At 40.1% G+C, this 17,589-nt stretch overlaps 1 protein-coding gene across 2 annotated transcripts; it reads right to left on the bottom strand.

Moving 5' to 3' along the window:
- Nucleotides 1-238: 238 nt before the first annotated feature.
- On the bottom strand, nucleotides 239-16,095 carry LOC102220032 (occludin-like). 2 transcript variants are annotated; one of them, XM_023334827.1, is made up of 10 exons: nucleotides 15,854-16,095; nucleotides 13,788-14,352; nucleotides 13,122-13,325; nucleotides 12,852-13,013; nucleotides 5,871-6,013; nucleotides 4,959-5,249; nucleotides 4,548-4,719; nucleotides 3,694-3,735; nucleotides 1,385-1,518; nucleotides 239-1,223 (listed from the first exon to the last, which is right to left on the bottom strand). In XM_023334827.1, exons 2-9 carry the CDS (start codon nucleotides 14,334-14,336, stop codon nucleotides 1,417-1,419), a joined length of 1,665 nt encoding a protein of 554 aa, XP_023190595.1. In that variant the 5' UTR covers nucleotides 14,337-14,352; nucleotides 15,854-16,095; the 3' UTR covers nucleotides 239-1,223; nucleotides 1,385-1,416. The 2 variants fall into 2 exon arrangements, with proteins under 2 accessions (XP_023190595.1, XP_023190596.1); XM_023334828.1 differs by lacking the exon at nucleotides 3,694-3,735.
- Nucleotides 16,096-17,589: the final 1,494 nt, after the last annotated feature.

Raw genomic sequence — 17,589 nt, 5'->3', positions numbered from 1 at the left:
AAGGGGCTGAACAAATATTTGACACACTTTTGAGATTTTTATTTTAAAAATAATTATGCCTTTCCATGAACTTTACAATTATGGACTAACTTTCTGTTGATCATCACCAATGGTTTGCTTTGTGGAAACAAAGGAGTGTGAATATTTTTGCAAGGCACTGTACTACACCTGGGGCAGCAATCTCTTGAAAATGTATTAAAATATGTATATATCTATATATATTGATGCCAACTTTGTCTTTTTGCATGTTCAGATGTTGTTTTTGGTTCTCTGATGTCGAGATGTTTTTTTTCCTCATTTACACTATTAATCAAGTTTGATTTCAACATTAAAGTATTCCTTTAACTTGTACCTCCTAAATGCTTGTTTTCTCTATGAGACGAAAATACCTCCACTGAAACATGAAGGAAGCCAACAGAACGAGAACAGAGCTTGAGCTGGGGGGGGGATGGAGCTGATGGATCAGAGTCGATGCCAAAACAAAAAAAAGGAAATGCCCCACTGTTTGAGTTGAGTTGAAACAGAGAGCCTGGTCCTATTGGATTTACCTCATGTGATTAGTTCAGGAAGCAGGTTACAGATGACGTGATGGAGGACTAAATTATGATGGTGTATAAGGGCCATTAGAATAGAAAAAATGAGTAAATTTCTGGCAAAAAACTGAAATTTTGAGATTAATCTCAAATTTTCTAGAAAAAAAGGACATTTATGAAATTTACAGGGTTTTTCCCCCAGAAAATTTCTGATATCAAAATTTCAGTTTTTTGCCAGAAATTTAATCCTTATTTTTCTACCTATAATTGCCCTAACACGCCATTGTAGTAAACTGCACATTCTCTCGTTTTTCTTCTTTTGTGTTTTTTGAAACCGTCATTTGTAGGTGAAACATTTAACATTTGTAACCCTTCTTCCTGATCTCCTGCTGGGCCTGTTTAAATGCTCAGCCATGTTTTAGAGGACTGAATTTTTTTTTTTTTTTTAATCGGTTTCTGGGTTTCCTAAGACTTCAGATCTCCTGTATATGGCTGTTATTAAAAGAATCAAACATGACGTCGCGTCAAAGTTTCTTTAGAAAATGTGGTACTTTTACCTGTATGGTAAATGCCAAATAAACAGCAACGTGTGACAACTCAAGTGTATTCATGCAAACTATATGGTAAGTCTTTCACTCGTCGCCCTACGTTCACTGGTGACATGTTTTGGTTCTGTCGGCTGAAAGAAACCTAAAATGACCAAACAACAGATCAGTCTCAGAAAACATCCTGGCACATTTTACAGATAAACTAGAGAACATGTTATATATATATATATATATATATATACACACACACACACACACACACACACACACACACACACACACAGGCAACAACTTAATACTGACTCCAAAGGGCCGATGTGTTCTCAGGAGGTTCTTTAACAGAAGCCTTGATCGTAGATTTTCACCAGATGTTTGATGTGGAAAAGTTTTCTTCGAAGTTCTTTGCTTTTTCTCTTCTTAGCCTGACAGTCTTCCGTCTGGAAAAAAAAATAAGCAATCAATGTTAAAACAGCCAATATTATCAGCAGTACCTACAGATGTCCTGTTAGTTGTTTTGTGTCTACAGGCACACATCAAGAACATTTTCGGGGGCGCGTCTGGCTGGTGCGAACTTCTTTTTGCTTCACTTATGATTTTTACTTTTTTTGTGTGTTTGGGTTCTAATCAAATGCAAAACTCAAACTTTCAAAAATGAACTCTAAAACAAAAAGTCATAAACAAACTTCAAGAATTAAACTTTGGACTGCACAAAAAGTGCTCTGAAAATGTATGCTGATTTGCATAAGCAATGCTTTGAACATTTTGGAAAACTTTTGATGGCTGACTAAGTTGATCAACATGTATTATTTTATTTTTACATCTTTTTGCCTAATGTTCTGCTGCATTCTGGTCTTATTTTGCACTGCGTGTCTCATTACTCTAACAAACAGCTAATAATACTAAACCACTACACATTACAGTGATGGGGTTTCCCCATCTGACTTGTGGATCCCTTTGAGTCTCGTTCAGCTCCATCTGTCTCCTTCCCTCTGTTTGCTGCTCAGGCTCTCCCTCGGCTGTTCAGCATTTCCCTGATTACACTCAGCTGGTTCCTATGCAACCAGACTCCTTGGTTTCCTGTCCTACCCGGTTCCTCAGCCTGTACCTTGATGCCTTGCTGTACATGTTGTTTTGTTATTATTAAAATCCCTCCCTCGCCATGCTGCTCCATGACATATTGCGTCCTGCTGCTGCTGATGTTATCACCTCTGTTTGCTCGTGTTCTTACTGTGCAAAAGAAAACCCAGGTAACAGCAACAGAACCTGGAGGGACCCAGAGTGTGGCTCTTATTTCCTGACAGTGTCTGCATAGCACAGTTAACATTTCCTGGGTTTTGATGTAAAACTGAGGATATGATGTTTAGCAAAAAGACTAATCTGTTAGAAGGAAAATAGTAAAAACTAAACAGCTGGTTCCATAAATATTAACACCCTTAATCTAATGCTTTGTTAATGAACTTCTGGATTCACTTTCAGGATTTGCAGCTAATATAAATTTTTGTGAATTTGAGGAGCCATAAATTATGTTTAGTTTTTACGACATCTACTGTATATTCCCCACATGTCTGAATTAAGAATAAGGCAGAAGGATTTTCTTTTAAATAAATTATTTCCTGACTAAAATCTCCCAGAATATGACAGAACAACACAGCTTTTTGTCAGATGAAATGAAAACAGTTGAAGTAGCTGTCAGTTTTAAAACAGGACTGTTGGCTGTTTGCTAGGAAGGTAACAATAAAAAGTGATATTATTTGTTAGTATCATGATAAGCTTTCATCTAAATCAACAAGGGTGCCTTTCTGTGAGGAAAGCCAAAGTTTTAGAAGGGCCTAGCCAAAGTCCAGAAATAAAAGTGACAGAAAATCACTGAGGTTACCAGGAAACTGTCACAAGATGTCCTAACAGAGGTTTTGGGAACTTTGCAAGGCAGACTGAGCATTCAGATTTGGGATGCTGACAAATTCCTACTAATAAAAACCAACCAAAAGATTCTTCAACAAGCTTTTAGTTTAAGAGTTAAAGCCAGACTTTTACATACACTGACTAAAAAGACACAACCATTTTTTTTCTCACTGTCTGGAGTTAAATCAAATCAAACCAAACCTTTCTTGTTTTAGCTTAGAATTACCTCAAACTCCAGTCCTCAAGGGTCGCTGTCCTGCAGTTTTTAGATGTGCCACAGGTACAAAACACTGGAATGAAATGGCTTAATTACCTCCTCCTTGTGTAGATCAGTTATCCAGAGCTTTAATGACCTAATTATTCTATTCAGGTGTGGTGCAGCAGAGGCACATCTAAAAGTTGCAGGACAGCGGCCCTTGAGGACAGGAGTTTGAGACCCCTGACCTAACTTATGTCATACAGTTGATAAGGCAGATTCCTGGATACTGGCTAAATCTATCTTTGAGGAAAGTTACAAAATAAAAAAATAAATAAAATGTTCTCACCAGGGTTTTTTCTATTTGACTTCAGACAATGAAAAAAAAATGTGTAAGTGTCTTTTTATTCAGCGTATGTAAATATCTGGTTCCAGCTGTGTGTAACAGAGTGATAGCAGACGTGGCTAATGGGCTAAAGGCTCTGATGGACACAGAGGTCAGAGGTCACTGTACCTTTTTCAGGTCTTTCAGCCAGTTGTATTCATCTGCTACACTCTGCAAGTCACAAACAAATGTTCCACTCACATGTTCACAAAGTTCAACAAATATTGCAGTCTTGACTTAGCTAGTGCTAAACAGAACAACAAAAAAAAACAAAACAAATAAAGCATCCTGCAAAAGCATTCCTACTTTTTGTGCTTTTTTCTCATGCATTTTTTATCTGTTGAAATTTTATGTAACAAACCCAAATTAGCACATAGATGAAGTGATTTTAATGTATAACATTTGGAAAAGGATGGCAGGATGTATCTATCCTCATTCTCCTTCAGTCTGATTCTCCTGAATACATCCCAGTATTCAGTAGAGTTTGCCTTCAGAAGTCACCCTCTGCTTGTTCAGTAAAAACTGAACACAAAATGTTCATCAAAGACATGTGAGCCTTGGTTATGACTGCAGGAGCTTTCGCTACGTCAGACCCACCTCCGGGCTCCGATTGGCTGTTTCTAGTTAGCACTGGGAGAAGTCAGAGAGGTTTGATTCACAGAGTATCTGTCTCCTACCATCGTGTCACGACACAGTGGCAGCTTAAAAAAATGAAAATAAAAAAAAGTTTATAAAAGTTATATCCTGCAGCTTTAACTTGACAATTTTTGCCCATGTAACTAAAACGTTTGGACTCTCCTGGTGTAGCAAAAAAAAAAAAAAAAAGCCTAATAAAAGTTTATGTTAGCATGGTGAAAAGATGTTAAAAAGATCAAGGGGTGGGGAAGGGGGCGAATACTTTTGCAAGGCACTGTAAATATAACTGGAAGAGCAAAAATAAAGCATATTGAAGTAGCTGAGGCTTTTCTCCTCTCTCTGGTTACCTGGTACCTCACGGAGCCTTCGTCCAGCGTGTCCAGCTCTCGGCTCAGTTTGTGCACCTGGTCACTGACATGGTCCATCTCAGAGCAGAGCCTCTTGTAGTGGGCCAGATGCGAGTCAAACTCTCTCTTGTACTGGCGACGCTGCTCATCTGTGGTTATGGCCGGGTACATCCTGGAGGCACGCAGCTGATTACTGCCGTTTTACTGTCACTGAACCACATGTTCATCAGCATCTCAGGCGTGAAACAGAAATCACTTCAACAGCCAGTTAGCGTGACATAAAGATTATACTCATCACAATCTGTATTGCTATATTTTTAAACGATGGATGTTTCTGTCATTCTCTATCTGATGTATCAGATGAAGGTGAGACTTTGTTGGCGTGGAGACAGCAGCAGAGACCTGACCCACCTGTACAGGTAATCTCTCTGGTCCCAGTCCAGCTCATTACCAGTGTCCCCTGAGGTGTAACCAGTTTCGTACTGGGACTCGGCCGCCAGCTGAGCAGCAGGCGTGGGTTCTGTGAGCTGTTTCTGCGGCCGCTTGTTGTTGTGATGAAGAGGAGGCTCCCTGTTGTTGGTGTGATGAAGAGGAAGCTTCCTCACGCTGTCGGTCTCGTAGGAGCTGCTGGAACAAACCGTGGCTCTTGTGTTTTGGTAGACAGGCTCAGTGTCGTGCCTGGCGCTGTTCTCTGTGCAGGAACTGACAAGAAACACAAAATCAGCAATAAGAGAAACATTTTCACACAGACTTTAAGAACATTTCAGAACCTAGATCACTGTTTTGTTTTGTTTTTTTCAAAGTGGGGGTCATGGTGTACACTGACTAGGAAAAAAAATGCAAAAATAAAAATAAAACAAAAATTATGATGACAAGTTTAGAATTAAGAAACTTATATAGGATAAGTGTTATTATTTTGTTTTCAATCTTTTAAAAAAGATATAAGTTAAAATAATTGATTTACACATTAGGTAAGACTTTATTTGAAGGGGTGTGCATTAGATACTGTCATGAACATGGAGGAGTTTTCATGAATGATAATTATTGTCATGAACGTCATTCAGTACATAATGACACTTTAAAGGCAAAGTTGCTTTAAAACTTGCATTAAAAGTGTCAGTATATTATCTGATATTAAAACTCATGACCAGTAAAATCCAAAGCTGTGAGGCAGCATTTATGCTAGATAAGTATAGTAATCATTGAATAGGGAATAGAAAAAATTCTAAAAGTTGATGTTTCTGCACATATTTTTCTGTACTGTCTGTGGGTGTGCAGAGGGCGTCCCCACCCAGAGGTCAGAGCTCTTTGGGGGGGACTGACCTGGAGATTAGACAAGCATCAGCTTCCTTGTGCCCTTCGCTGTGGCCGCCGCTGTTCTCCGCCCTCAGGTCAGGCGCCGCGCGCTCTGACACCACAACGGTGGGCGCCTGCTGGGTGCTGCGCGCCTCCCCAATGTGGTTCACCTGGCAACAACATCCACAGACTGTACATTTTATCGAGAACAAGGAGGTAGAGGCGACGAAGCAGAGTGTCGGATCATATTCTGAGTCTTTAGTGAACAAAAATTGAAAGGAAAACTTACATGAAGCTCAGGGAAACCGTGAGATACACATAAAGCAACAGAAAACACTTGAGAAGAATAATGGAGGAGTGTATGGACGGATGATCCATCAGTGAGTGAAAGGAAGAAGTGGAAATGACAGAGGAGCCAGAGGAGCTAATCACAGTTGAAGGGATGGAGCAGGGGAAGGGAGCAAATGGAAAAATAAGGAAATCACAAACGAATCATAATGTTTAGAATGTGATTATAATGTCAGTCACCTGGTAAAAAATCCACATTTAAAATACTGATTTACGCTCAAAGGGCAAATATGTTGTGTTACAGGTTATATAACTATGTAAACTATTACTGAACACATCCAAACCATGAAATCAAGCAAACAGAAATATGACTCATATTTTGGATCCTTTAAAGTTTTGTTCTGCATACACCTGATATCTCCATGAGCAACATTATGAAAGCAGAAGGTTTTGCCTCGTTTTGCTGCAGAGTTTGACTCGTGAAGTCAGAAAGTTTGACCTCCATTCATAAAAAATAAAAAATCTGTCTGAACCTCCTCTGTTCCAATATGGCTGCCACACACAAAACAAGACTGAAAAGTGAAATCCAGATGCATGCAATCAATTTATTGCAGCTGTTTTATTTTTTCCTTTCTCTAGATTTCTTTGTTTTCAGTCGACTTGAGCTAGATGTGCAGAATGTCACATTAAAAGTGAAAAATGATTAATCATTATCTCATAGATACATCTCAAAAACCTGACAGTTAGAGAATATTTCATGCTTACAGTAGGACCAGAACATACAGTATATAGAACATACTCATTCACACACACTGTGATGCTGCACCGTTCACACACTTCAACAACTATTCTTCCTGTTTTATTCTGTCATCTACTCTACCAAAGCTGTTCCTACTTTAATGAAACTAGGTCCGTCTCTGTTTATTTAACTAAGGGTCACTTTGACCGATACGAATATTCAAAAGCCTGCAAGAATGCCTTCAAGTGACGCATGAAGCTGATGAAACTCTTCTCTAAAGCAGCACACAGATTGCTCTGAGCCTCCTCTGCTCCCTTTATTAATTCAAACACAGAACAGAGGCAGTTCTGCTCCTCAGTTCTGCATGAATTCACACAGAAAGCTTGCAGTGCACAGAGTTGTTTTATAGAGTGGATTATTTGGTGTTAATAACCTTTCTTAAAACTCTTCTTTTTAGTCATATTTGATGTACATAGCCTTTGAACTGAATCTAACAGTTACTTGATTGTGTCTTGAAAATATATCGTTCTGCCCTTTAACGCGTCTTCACCTCAATGTTCCTGCTGATCCGTTTAGTTCCTGCTCTGTGGCTTTGCAGGAACTTCCTGAGAGACTTCAGGGTACAGAGTGGTGTCAACCTTTACACTAAAGGCACCCAAACCATATCCTTGCATCTTTTTGGAAAAGATACATTTAGGATATAAACCTTCCCTTCCTGACCCAGTGGAAAACTCTCACACAGCCTGTAGCTGCATTTCTGTTAACCAGAGAACTGCGCAATTTGAAATTATGAAAATAAATTGGCTTAATGGAAACATACCAATCTCGAAATGTTTTTCTTGTGTAATTGGAAACAAAATGTAACCTTTGCATTAATAATAGTCATCTGTTGCAGTTGAAGCATGTGCTCAGAATGCTCCAGGATGGGTCCAAGGACATAGTGTATTTAAAAAATTGTCCTTACAATGTACCAAATACAATGACAGACACACATACATACACGCATGCACCCCCCCACACACACACACACCGCCTCACCCCAAGTATAAGACCATATGACAGCTCTGACATGTGTCTTCCTTCCCTCCAGCCTCCCCTGAGTCTCACCTTAAATCCTCTCAACAAGCAGCCGAGCTAATTCTCTGGAAGAAAACACAAAAACAAATCTCCCCACTGCGTCTGACAAGAGATGTGTGTTATTAGAGGGAATGTGGGTGCATCTCCGTATCATCAGAAATGTACAAAGAAAAATTTTGCACTCACAAGAAAAAAAAATGACAGTGTGGCACAGTAAAACTGAAACTGCAGGAAGTAATTAAAAAAAGGTTTTGGCTACAATGTAATTTAACACAGAGACAAAAATGTCAACTTCAAAGGCCAGAAGAACTATCTGCCTGATGTGATCTCCACTCTTACTGCGGAATGCAATATTAAAGACTTCTTGTGTTTGACCCATTTCTGCATGGCTGTGTAGTCAAACAGGGTTAGGGCTGATGTGGGAGGAAAGGAGCTTGTTGAAACCGATCTGATGAATGTGGTGTCACAGGATCATGCTCAGTGTGGGGAAAATAATCCAAGGAAGCTGATCCACTGGAGGGACAAATTTAGTTCACTTTCTGCTTCTCAGACTGCCTACCACTGTATAAGAAAATGAGAAAATGAACTGTATTTCAGTAAATTGTCTTAGATTTAAATAGCAACATATGGGTTTTCAAAATTATTTTCCTTATTTTTCCCCGTCCTGTGTGTCTAAACCTTCTTCTGCTCATTTGAAACAAAAATGTAGCATGTGAAAAAAAAATCATATTTTACTCAGGAACTGATCTGATGAAGAACCTTCACAAGTTGAATCATTTAGTGCCACCTCACTCTGTGGGAATTCACACAGCAACAGAAATGCAACTCAACCCTTTATATACATTATACATGAGCCATACATTATATATGCTTCCCTGCAAGGCAAGCGTCTTCAGTGCGATACAAGAGAGCCCCAGAACAGGGCCTGCATCTCAATGGAGAGACCCTCAACACGATGAGCAGGATGCACGCAGAGACCTGGCTGGATGAGCCGATTCAGTATGCTCCTTCGCTTTGTACCAGTCAGTGCAGAGATGCTATAGAGTCACAGCACAACGGTACTATGATGAATTCTTCCCTGGTATCACAGGATTACGGTCTGATAGACAGTGGAGTACCATCATCAGAAAGAGTAAAGCATAACTCACAAACAGACGCCACTTGTTGAGATCCCCTTGATCAGGCCTGCAGATTTCCAGTCATAAGACAGATGTGTGCGCTCTACTTTCTGAGAAACAAACCTGAAGGTATTGTGGAGAATTATCCTTCTCCATGCTAAGTTCTTGATGAATGAGGTTGAAGAGTCAGTGAGTTTAATTCATGAATTCCATTTATTAATACCAAAATACCACTGGTCCATCTGACATGCTACCTTTCGGAGCTAGCAGAAAAAATGGCACCTAAAAACAGTTGGTAATTCCCTTTGTTAGCTTCTATCTAAGCTACACTCTAAAGAGGGCATTCCCTAGTGTGTCATATCCTTTAACCCTGGCTTTGAGGACATTTCTTACCATGCCATTTCCTTTAGCTTTAGCTTTGCTACTAGCTAAAAGAGGTAAAAGGAAAAACACAGAATTATTTATTCTCAACAGTATCCTGAAGCTCTCTTTAAATTCTCCCTAGGTGTGAGTGTGTGTGTGTGTGTGCATGGTTGTTTGGCCTGTCTCTGTGTTGCCCTGCGACAGACTGGCGACCTATCAGGGTGTACCCCGCCTCTCGCCTGGAACGTTAGCTGGAGATAGGCACCAGAACCCCACCCGACCCCACTAGAGACAAGAGTGTTAGAAAATGGATGGATGGAGTATCCTGAAGCCCAACAACTAACACATTACAGATGTACATGTAAACACATAGCCGCTTCACTTAGCTGGTTGTCAACAACACAGTTAGCAAGTCTACTGATGTTTTTCTAAAATCACACGTGAAAATTAACATCATCATATTATTAATCAGGTATAGACACTGATGACATTCATATAAGATGTATTCCTGCAGATTTTAGCTGCAAAACTCCTCCTGATCAGGGTTGTCAGATCTGACTGACAGATTCCAGCCCCAAAACAACACAAAACCCGCCCAACTCCAAAAAAAAAAAAAAAAAAAACCCAACCAAAATCTCAACCAAAATCTCAACCTCTAATGAAATTTATGTTGATAGCACCATATATAGTTACAGGGTTTCACCCAGTGCATTATAAGGTTTATTTGCCCCCACACTGGGCTAAGTGTTGTCTGTTTTTATTTTAAATTGTTTCTATACAGCATGCGTCTTTGCTGCACTCCGATGCGCTGCTCTGCGCACTTTACAGGCGGAGCGCAGTTGTTCCTAAAAGAGGAGTTTATAATTGATGCATTGAACAGGGCATAAAGTCGGGCACACACCAATCACACCGTCAGTGCCTCTGTGCATTGGCTGCATCAGCACACTAAGCAATCCTCCCAGGCCTGATCCCACAGAGTCCAACCTTATGCAGGAAATATTTGTGTGACAAATCATGAATTCCAGAAAGATGAATCCTGAACTTGCTACAATAACCATACAGTCAGTTCCTTTATAAAGGTTTTCTGACCTGTTTCCTATCATAAACACTATTCTAAAATGAGTGCAGTGCAGCTGTTATCTCAGTCCTGGTTAATGATCAGTCAGAGTGAAACTAGGAAATGACTATTCAGTCACTGAATAGTTGCTGAAACTCAGTGACCACTACATATAAAAACATGGTCAGCATTAGTATTCACATTACAGCAGGATATAATGACAGTGTTTTGGTAGGGACTGTGTGGCTTGATGACTAGGGCAACATGACTGCAAAAGCATTCAACCAAAAAACAAACAAAACAAATACAAAGTTACAGTGTCTGTCAGTTGCACCACTAAAGATGCTTGTTTGAATGTTCAGTCAATGAAGAGTGGGCACCCATGTTGTCCACAGTGAAATGACAATCACAGCAAATATAACCATGTGCCAGAGTTGGTAAATGACAAAGAGGTTGCTATCTGAATCTCTAATGGACTACTTCTGTGTTTTTTTGTTCCAGCATGTCTACTCTTAGCTGTCAATTACAGAGCCCACTGGGGGACATGGAAAAAAAAAGTTCTTTTGGGTTCCTTCACAATGCATTACCTCGCAATAAGTTTTGTGTTCCCTCGCAATATGCTTATTGCAATATTTGTACTGTATACAGTACAGTCACAAATGTCAATTTAAAATTTAAAATATATGCACATTTTAAGAGCCTCAGTGAAAAAGTGTTTATTCTGAACTCTTTGGTGCAAAACATTGACTGAAAATCGATTTATTCACTTCATGTTTATGTCTGTTTGTGTAAGGCTGAGATGGAACAGCACTGAAAACAGTTCTTTTTAAACCATTCAGACTACCAACACAATAGAAACACAATCAAAACTGTCAGTCTGCTGATTATCCCATAATAATAACTCAGAAATAGTTCAAATAGTTTGAATATATTTTTTCTTTCTTTCCTGCTTATCTAAAGTTGCTGTTTATATCATAGGTTTGTGGTGCATTTCTATCCTAAAGAAAAAGATATAAAACTTCAGATATTTCACAATGAGATATTAAGATACATGGAAAAGCCTTACGAAATCCTTATATAATAGCAGAAAGTACGATGGCACTGTTAGAAAAGCAGTTCATGCAGAACTGAATGTACTATTCAGAAAAAAGAAAAAAACTATAAAGAAAAAAAATTCCCATGTCTTCTAGAGGGCTCCGTAGTCAATAAATCTATGTCTCTCACTATTGAATGTTTTTTTTTTTTTTTTAAACACAAGACATGACATTAAGCAGCTCGATATTTTAGGGTGATGAATTAGGGGCTCAACCACAGAACATTTAACACGAGAGCTGCCATTAGATGTATAAGATTAATCTTAGATTTAGGGTAACATTGCCTTGCCATTATTTATTTGTTCAGTTGAGAAAGACTGCAAGAAAAACAAAAAACAAGAATATCCTCTAAAGACATGTTGAGTGTTATCGTTTACAACCGGGAATGTTTTGCATGCACACAACGCTGAAGGGCAAAAAGACTATTGTTTTACTTGTCATCCATAACCGCACTGCCGTGGAAATTTAGGAAACCTGGATATGTAGGTATTATTAATTTAGTGCAATGTGCCACAGAAAAGGAATAGTAATAAAGAAAAATTGTTGAAGAGTAACTCAAAACCACTCATACTCTTCCTTTTCCCATCTATCTGTGTCAGACTTACACTGTGTCAACTTTGCACTACACCCATACCTGTTGCCATAGCGACTGGCTGACAACAGCTCTACCTAAAACAAAAAGCAGATATTTTCCACAAAAACGCTCAGTCCATTTCAATATTAAGTTTTTAGGCTTGATGTTTATTTTGTGATTATTAATGAGTGATCATCTGAACATAGCAGTGGCTTGCCAGCTCTGTTGATGATCTGTTAAAGATTTGGTGTGTTGGTCACCTTATCTCTTTTGTTATCTGTATCGAAACACTGAATTCTGCAGCACATCTAGATGTTAAGGTTGTCAAAGTCAAGCTAACATAACTGACCATCCTCCGTCTCCCTCGCCATTCTTGTTTATTAAAACTTGTTGCTGACCTGTGAAATGTGATACTCTTGGACCTTGTTATTTGTCATTGTGTTGACAATAAGTAGCAAAGCACTGCATCCCTTTTTCTTTTTTAAATACATATAAGGTTCAGCACATTATACTGACAACTGGACAGCTAAAACCAACGGTAGTCATCGTCATCGAGCAATTTTTTGCCCTGCAGCAGGGAGCTGGGAGTCTGTGTGTGTGTGTGTGTGTGTGTGGGGGGGGGGGGGGGTATCTTCCACACGAGCTGTCACATTGCAATATGTCTATAAAAATCAGTAAGGAGAGACAGGCACACTCACCCAGTCCAGAACATCATGCCCGTCTGACAGCCTGACCATCGGCTCATCCCACAAGATGTTTGATTTTCCATGGCGCCAAATCTTGCTGCGGGTCTTGTAGGCGTAGTAAGCAGAAATAGACAGAGCTACAACCACCAGCAGGCCCAGAACAAGCCCCACTGCCTGAACAAAGGAGAAGTTAGATGTTACGATTTATCCAATCAAATCAAACTGGTTTGAAAAAAAAACTACTGAAGATGGAGTAAAATGGAGTAAAAGTACTGGTCCGACCTCCTCGGGGTCCATGAAACAATAGTGGTAAAGGTATTGATTGTACAGGGGAAAGCCTCCAGGGAAACTGGCCCCCACGCTGCCACTCAGACTCGGGGTCCCCTGGATGTTCTGACACATCCTCAGCATGGGGTTATACAGCATGCTCTGTGAGCTCTGAGACATGGGGTTCACCCCAATCACAAAGATGATATCAATGATGCCCTGAAAGCCAAAAGAGGCCCATTTAGTCACAGCAGTTTAAACCATTCCCTCAACTTCATAAAACAGGCAGAGCCGGAAATCACTAAACCAGAGACACCCTGCGTTACTACTAATCATGTTATCTGAACCCAAAAGTTTCAGTCTGTCAATACTTTCTGGGGGCAATGTTGGAAAATTTATTGATCGAGCTTGAAGCTGCGTTAATCAACAGGTATGAAACTGATTAATTCTGAAAGAGATGGATCTGACTGGTTTTTTTCCTTCAAAGCTCCAAATATTTATGAGTTCTATGTGAAGAGAATCCCTTACCTCACCCCTCACCCCAATTAGACCGAGATATGAGAGCCAAACTTTCAAAATAGTGGCATGAATGAGTCTTCTTATTGGTAAACAGTCTACACGTAATCCTAGAAAGTGCCCAGTGTCTCGTTATGATATCGTGTGTTGTGTTTGAGAACCCACCTGAAAAACAGCCAGGATGATGTCAGAGATGAAAATGGTGAGGTAGAACCTGCACCCTCGCATCATCCGGGACCTGGAAAAACTTCCCACCAGGAAACTCAGTGAAACCAGGAAGTTGATGGCCACCATGGAAATCATCGCTGCCTTGGCTGACTGCGGTGTCATATAGGAGCCACCGTAGCCGTAGCTGCCTCCATAATAGCCCGAGCCGGCTCCGCCCACAGAGACCGCGTCCCCAACACCGTAACCCCCGTACCCAAACCCATTCATATCCCACACCAGCGTTGAAGCCACGCAGGCAAAGATAATGAAGCACATGAGGGCTGTGGTTCCTTGGAAGGTTTTAACAAAACCCGGGGGAGAGAACCACCTGTAGAAGTGCTGCGGCTGCCCCTCCATGTAGTAGGAATCAGGAGGAGGCTGGTGGGCATAGGAGACATACTGACTCTGAGGGGAATGGACGCTTCTTGGGGGGTAGAGACTGTGGGAGGTGGTGCTGTACGGAGGACTGTACACAGGGGGGCTGTCATAGTACCGGGGCTCATACATGTTTCTGAGAATTTTCCTGGAACAGAAAGGAAATTATGGTCAAAATTAGTCAGCAAATCAAAACATCTGGTGTATTGTAATTATATTCATATGCTATGAACTTTTTCATATTTTGTCACGTTTGTAACCACAAACTACGGTCTGTTTTATTACGCCAACATCGCAAAGGGCATAATTGTGAAGTTGGAGAAATAAGTATCGTTTTGAGATTATGAAATTAAAGATCAGAGAAATGTGTTGTGCTTCCCCATAGCATGATGCTGCAGATATATTGTTGCTGTGAGGACAGAGTTTTCAGGGCAATTGTACTTACTACAACAGTGTTAATTACGGCCATTTAGAGTTCATTCGAATGAACTCTAAATGGATGACTGCAGAAATATAACATCCAGTCAATTATTACATCCAATCAGTTCTTTGTAATACTGCATATATTGCAATGATCTTTTTCCCTTTGCAACTATGAACTACTTTGTGAGGGTCATTGCTAAGGAAAGAGATAGAGAGTGGACCAACGAGGCACTGACATCAGAAGAAACAAAACAATATATATATATATATATATATATATATAATAATGACCAGTTTCTCTGGTTTTATTTTTCATAGGTATATGAAAAACATAAAACAATGTAGAGTAAAACGAGCATTGTTCTTTTATTCTATGAACTACTGACAACATGTCTCTGAAATTCCAAGCAAAAATGTTGTATTTAGTTGCAGAAAATGAGAAATGGTAAAAAAAATTTAAAAAAAGATGCAGCGCTTTCAGACCTCAAATAATTCAAAGAAAACAAGTTTATATTTATTTAGAAACAACAATACTAACGTTTCAACTCAGGAAGTGTTCAGACATTAATATTTGGTGGAATAACCATGAATGGGGTTTTTCATTTTCTCCAGAGCTGTACAGAAGCATCATCAAAGTGATTTAGGTAGCGTGTAAATGCTTCATAATGGACCTCCCTGCTCCTGAACCACCTCCACACTCTCTCCAGTATTGATGACCAGCACCTTGTCTCCACAGAAGAACTCAACCCAGCAGGCTTCAATTATTCAGACAGGCAGCAGAGAGGAGGCAGAGCCGGGGCAACCATGCGTGTTGTTTACCAAAGGCAGGGGCAGAACCGGGCCGTGTGTGGCCCCCTTTGCTGCTTCTTCACTGTATGACACCTGTAGGGCCCCGCTGGGAGCCAGCCAACCACGAGAGGCTAAGCTCCGATATAAGATTGGCCAGCTGGGTCAGAACTCTCTGAAGTTGCTGGTCAATAGTGTATCTTACTTCTAGAAACTGCACGTCTCAACTGGACTTGACATGAAAACATGTTAGACAGTCTAATGTTTCACTTCTCCTGCTTCCTGGAACTTTATTTATTTTATACTTAAAGAGAAAGAACTTAACTTATATCCTGCTCGGAAGAAATATTAACTTTTTATAGTAGAACTTTGTGATACTCTAAGTTAACAATTGCAAAACTTTAAAAAGTGTTCGATAGAGAATGAAACATGGCACTCACCCAGTCGGGTCATAGGTTGTGTTGCAGCGCTCCGGTTCTAATCAGTGTTCGCTCTGACGGTGGTAAACTGGAAACCTTCAACTCGCATCGGTCCCCGTAAACAGACACCTGTGGGGCCGGACTCAGACAGGTCTCCTCCCCGGAGTTGCCGTGTGTCTGAGCAGGGACGCAGTTCACCCTCAACCCACAGGCTCTCTGAGGCTCTCTTTCAGGCTCCTGCTCCAAAATGTACTCACTTATTCACTGTCAGTATGACCAATTGCCGGCCCAAGCCTTTTAGGGGCCCTATAAGCAGATTTGACAACACCAGAAACTTTATTATTTCTAAAGTTACTCTATGTGTGTAACACACCTGGTGTCATTAGCGTCATTTGTAGTTAGCTCACATCATACCAGAGTTCTTATGGGTAAATGATTTTAACCTTACAGGAATAACAAACTAAAACAGATATTAGAATTTTGAAATGCAGAGTGTTATTTAGGTGTACCATATTATTTTAACTACTTTAACACTAAATTTGCAGTAAACAAGTTGACAGGTTATACCTCAACAGTGACAGCAGTCATCAACATGAAATGATGAACCATTATTAGTCTAAAACCTATAAAAACAATATAGAAATAGTTTTTACATATGTAATAGCATTTAGTTTGCATCATTCAATGTTATTTTAAATATATATACATATTTTATCACACTAGCTTAATGTTCTTGGGCACCTCCTGGTGGTGCGGAGGGCCCTATGCAGCTGCTTTACTTACTTATGCCTTGGGCTGTCCCTGTGTAGACCTCATCAGCTCAGTTCTCAGATAAATGACTTCAAAAGTTTTTTTTTTACTTACGTAACCGTAATGTGACTTTATGATTAAGGCAACAAGAATCGGCTTTAGTTTTGTTATATACTTTTGCTTTGCATATGACTTGGAGCAGGCAGTCCATAATGTGGTTGTTTTATGTTTTTTGTTCTTGTTAGAATAAACGGAGAAACCATCCATTTCCAAAGACAAACTATAACAGGCAAATTCTTCACTTATAACAAGCACAACTCAAAAAAGATCCGGTTACACCAACGCAGGGAGGGAGTAAGAACTTAATTTCAGTGGCATGTCTTGGAGTTTCCCCTTTTTCTATCTAGAGGAAGCTTACCATCGTGAGTCAGGTTGGTGAGTCAAGAGCTTGCAGATGAAAATATGGCTTTTAATGAAGAGATAACAAATGGAAACTTACAACACAGAATGCTGAGGAACTGAAAGTCACGGAGAATAACGGAGAAGCCAGTGTGGAAGAATGCTAACCAGAAAGCTTACATGCACTGAGGGAGAAGAGAGAGAGGCGTAGGAAAAAGAGGGACTAATCAGAGGTAAGTAGAGGCAGCAGAGGAAGAGAACAGGAGGAACCAAATTAGGAGATGTGAAACAGCTGGGGAGGGAAGTATACTGGTAAACTGAGGAAAGGAGAAAAAACAAAGCTGAGACACAGGGAACCACAGATGAAGCAAAAATCCTAAAGCTAACATAAACTGCAAACATTAATCTGTAGAAACAAGAAACCATAAACGAAGAGTAAAAGTGCAGTGACAGCGCCTCAAGTGGCAGGAGTTCATCCTGTATCCAGTGGTTTGCTGGTTTAAACCCCTGTTCCTTCTGTCTCAGTTGTAGTGTCCTTGAGCAAGACACTTCACCCGCCTCGTCTGGTGCTGGTGGTGCCGGAGCATGGCAACCTCGCCTCTGTCAGT

The sequence above is a fragment of the Xiphophorus maculatus genome, chromosome 6 (genome assembly GCF_002775205.1).
Source record: "Xiphophorus maculatus strain JP 163 A chromosome 6, X_maculatus-5.0-male, whole genome shotgun sequence".
NCBI classification, from domain to species: Eukaryota; Metazoa; Chordata; class Actinopteri; order Cyprinodontiformes; family Poeciliidae; genus Xiphophorus; species Xiphophorus maculatus.
Note: the sequence above shows the minus strand (reverse complement) of the source record. Positions and strands in the feature narration are given on the sequence as shown.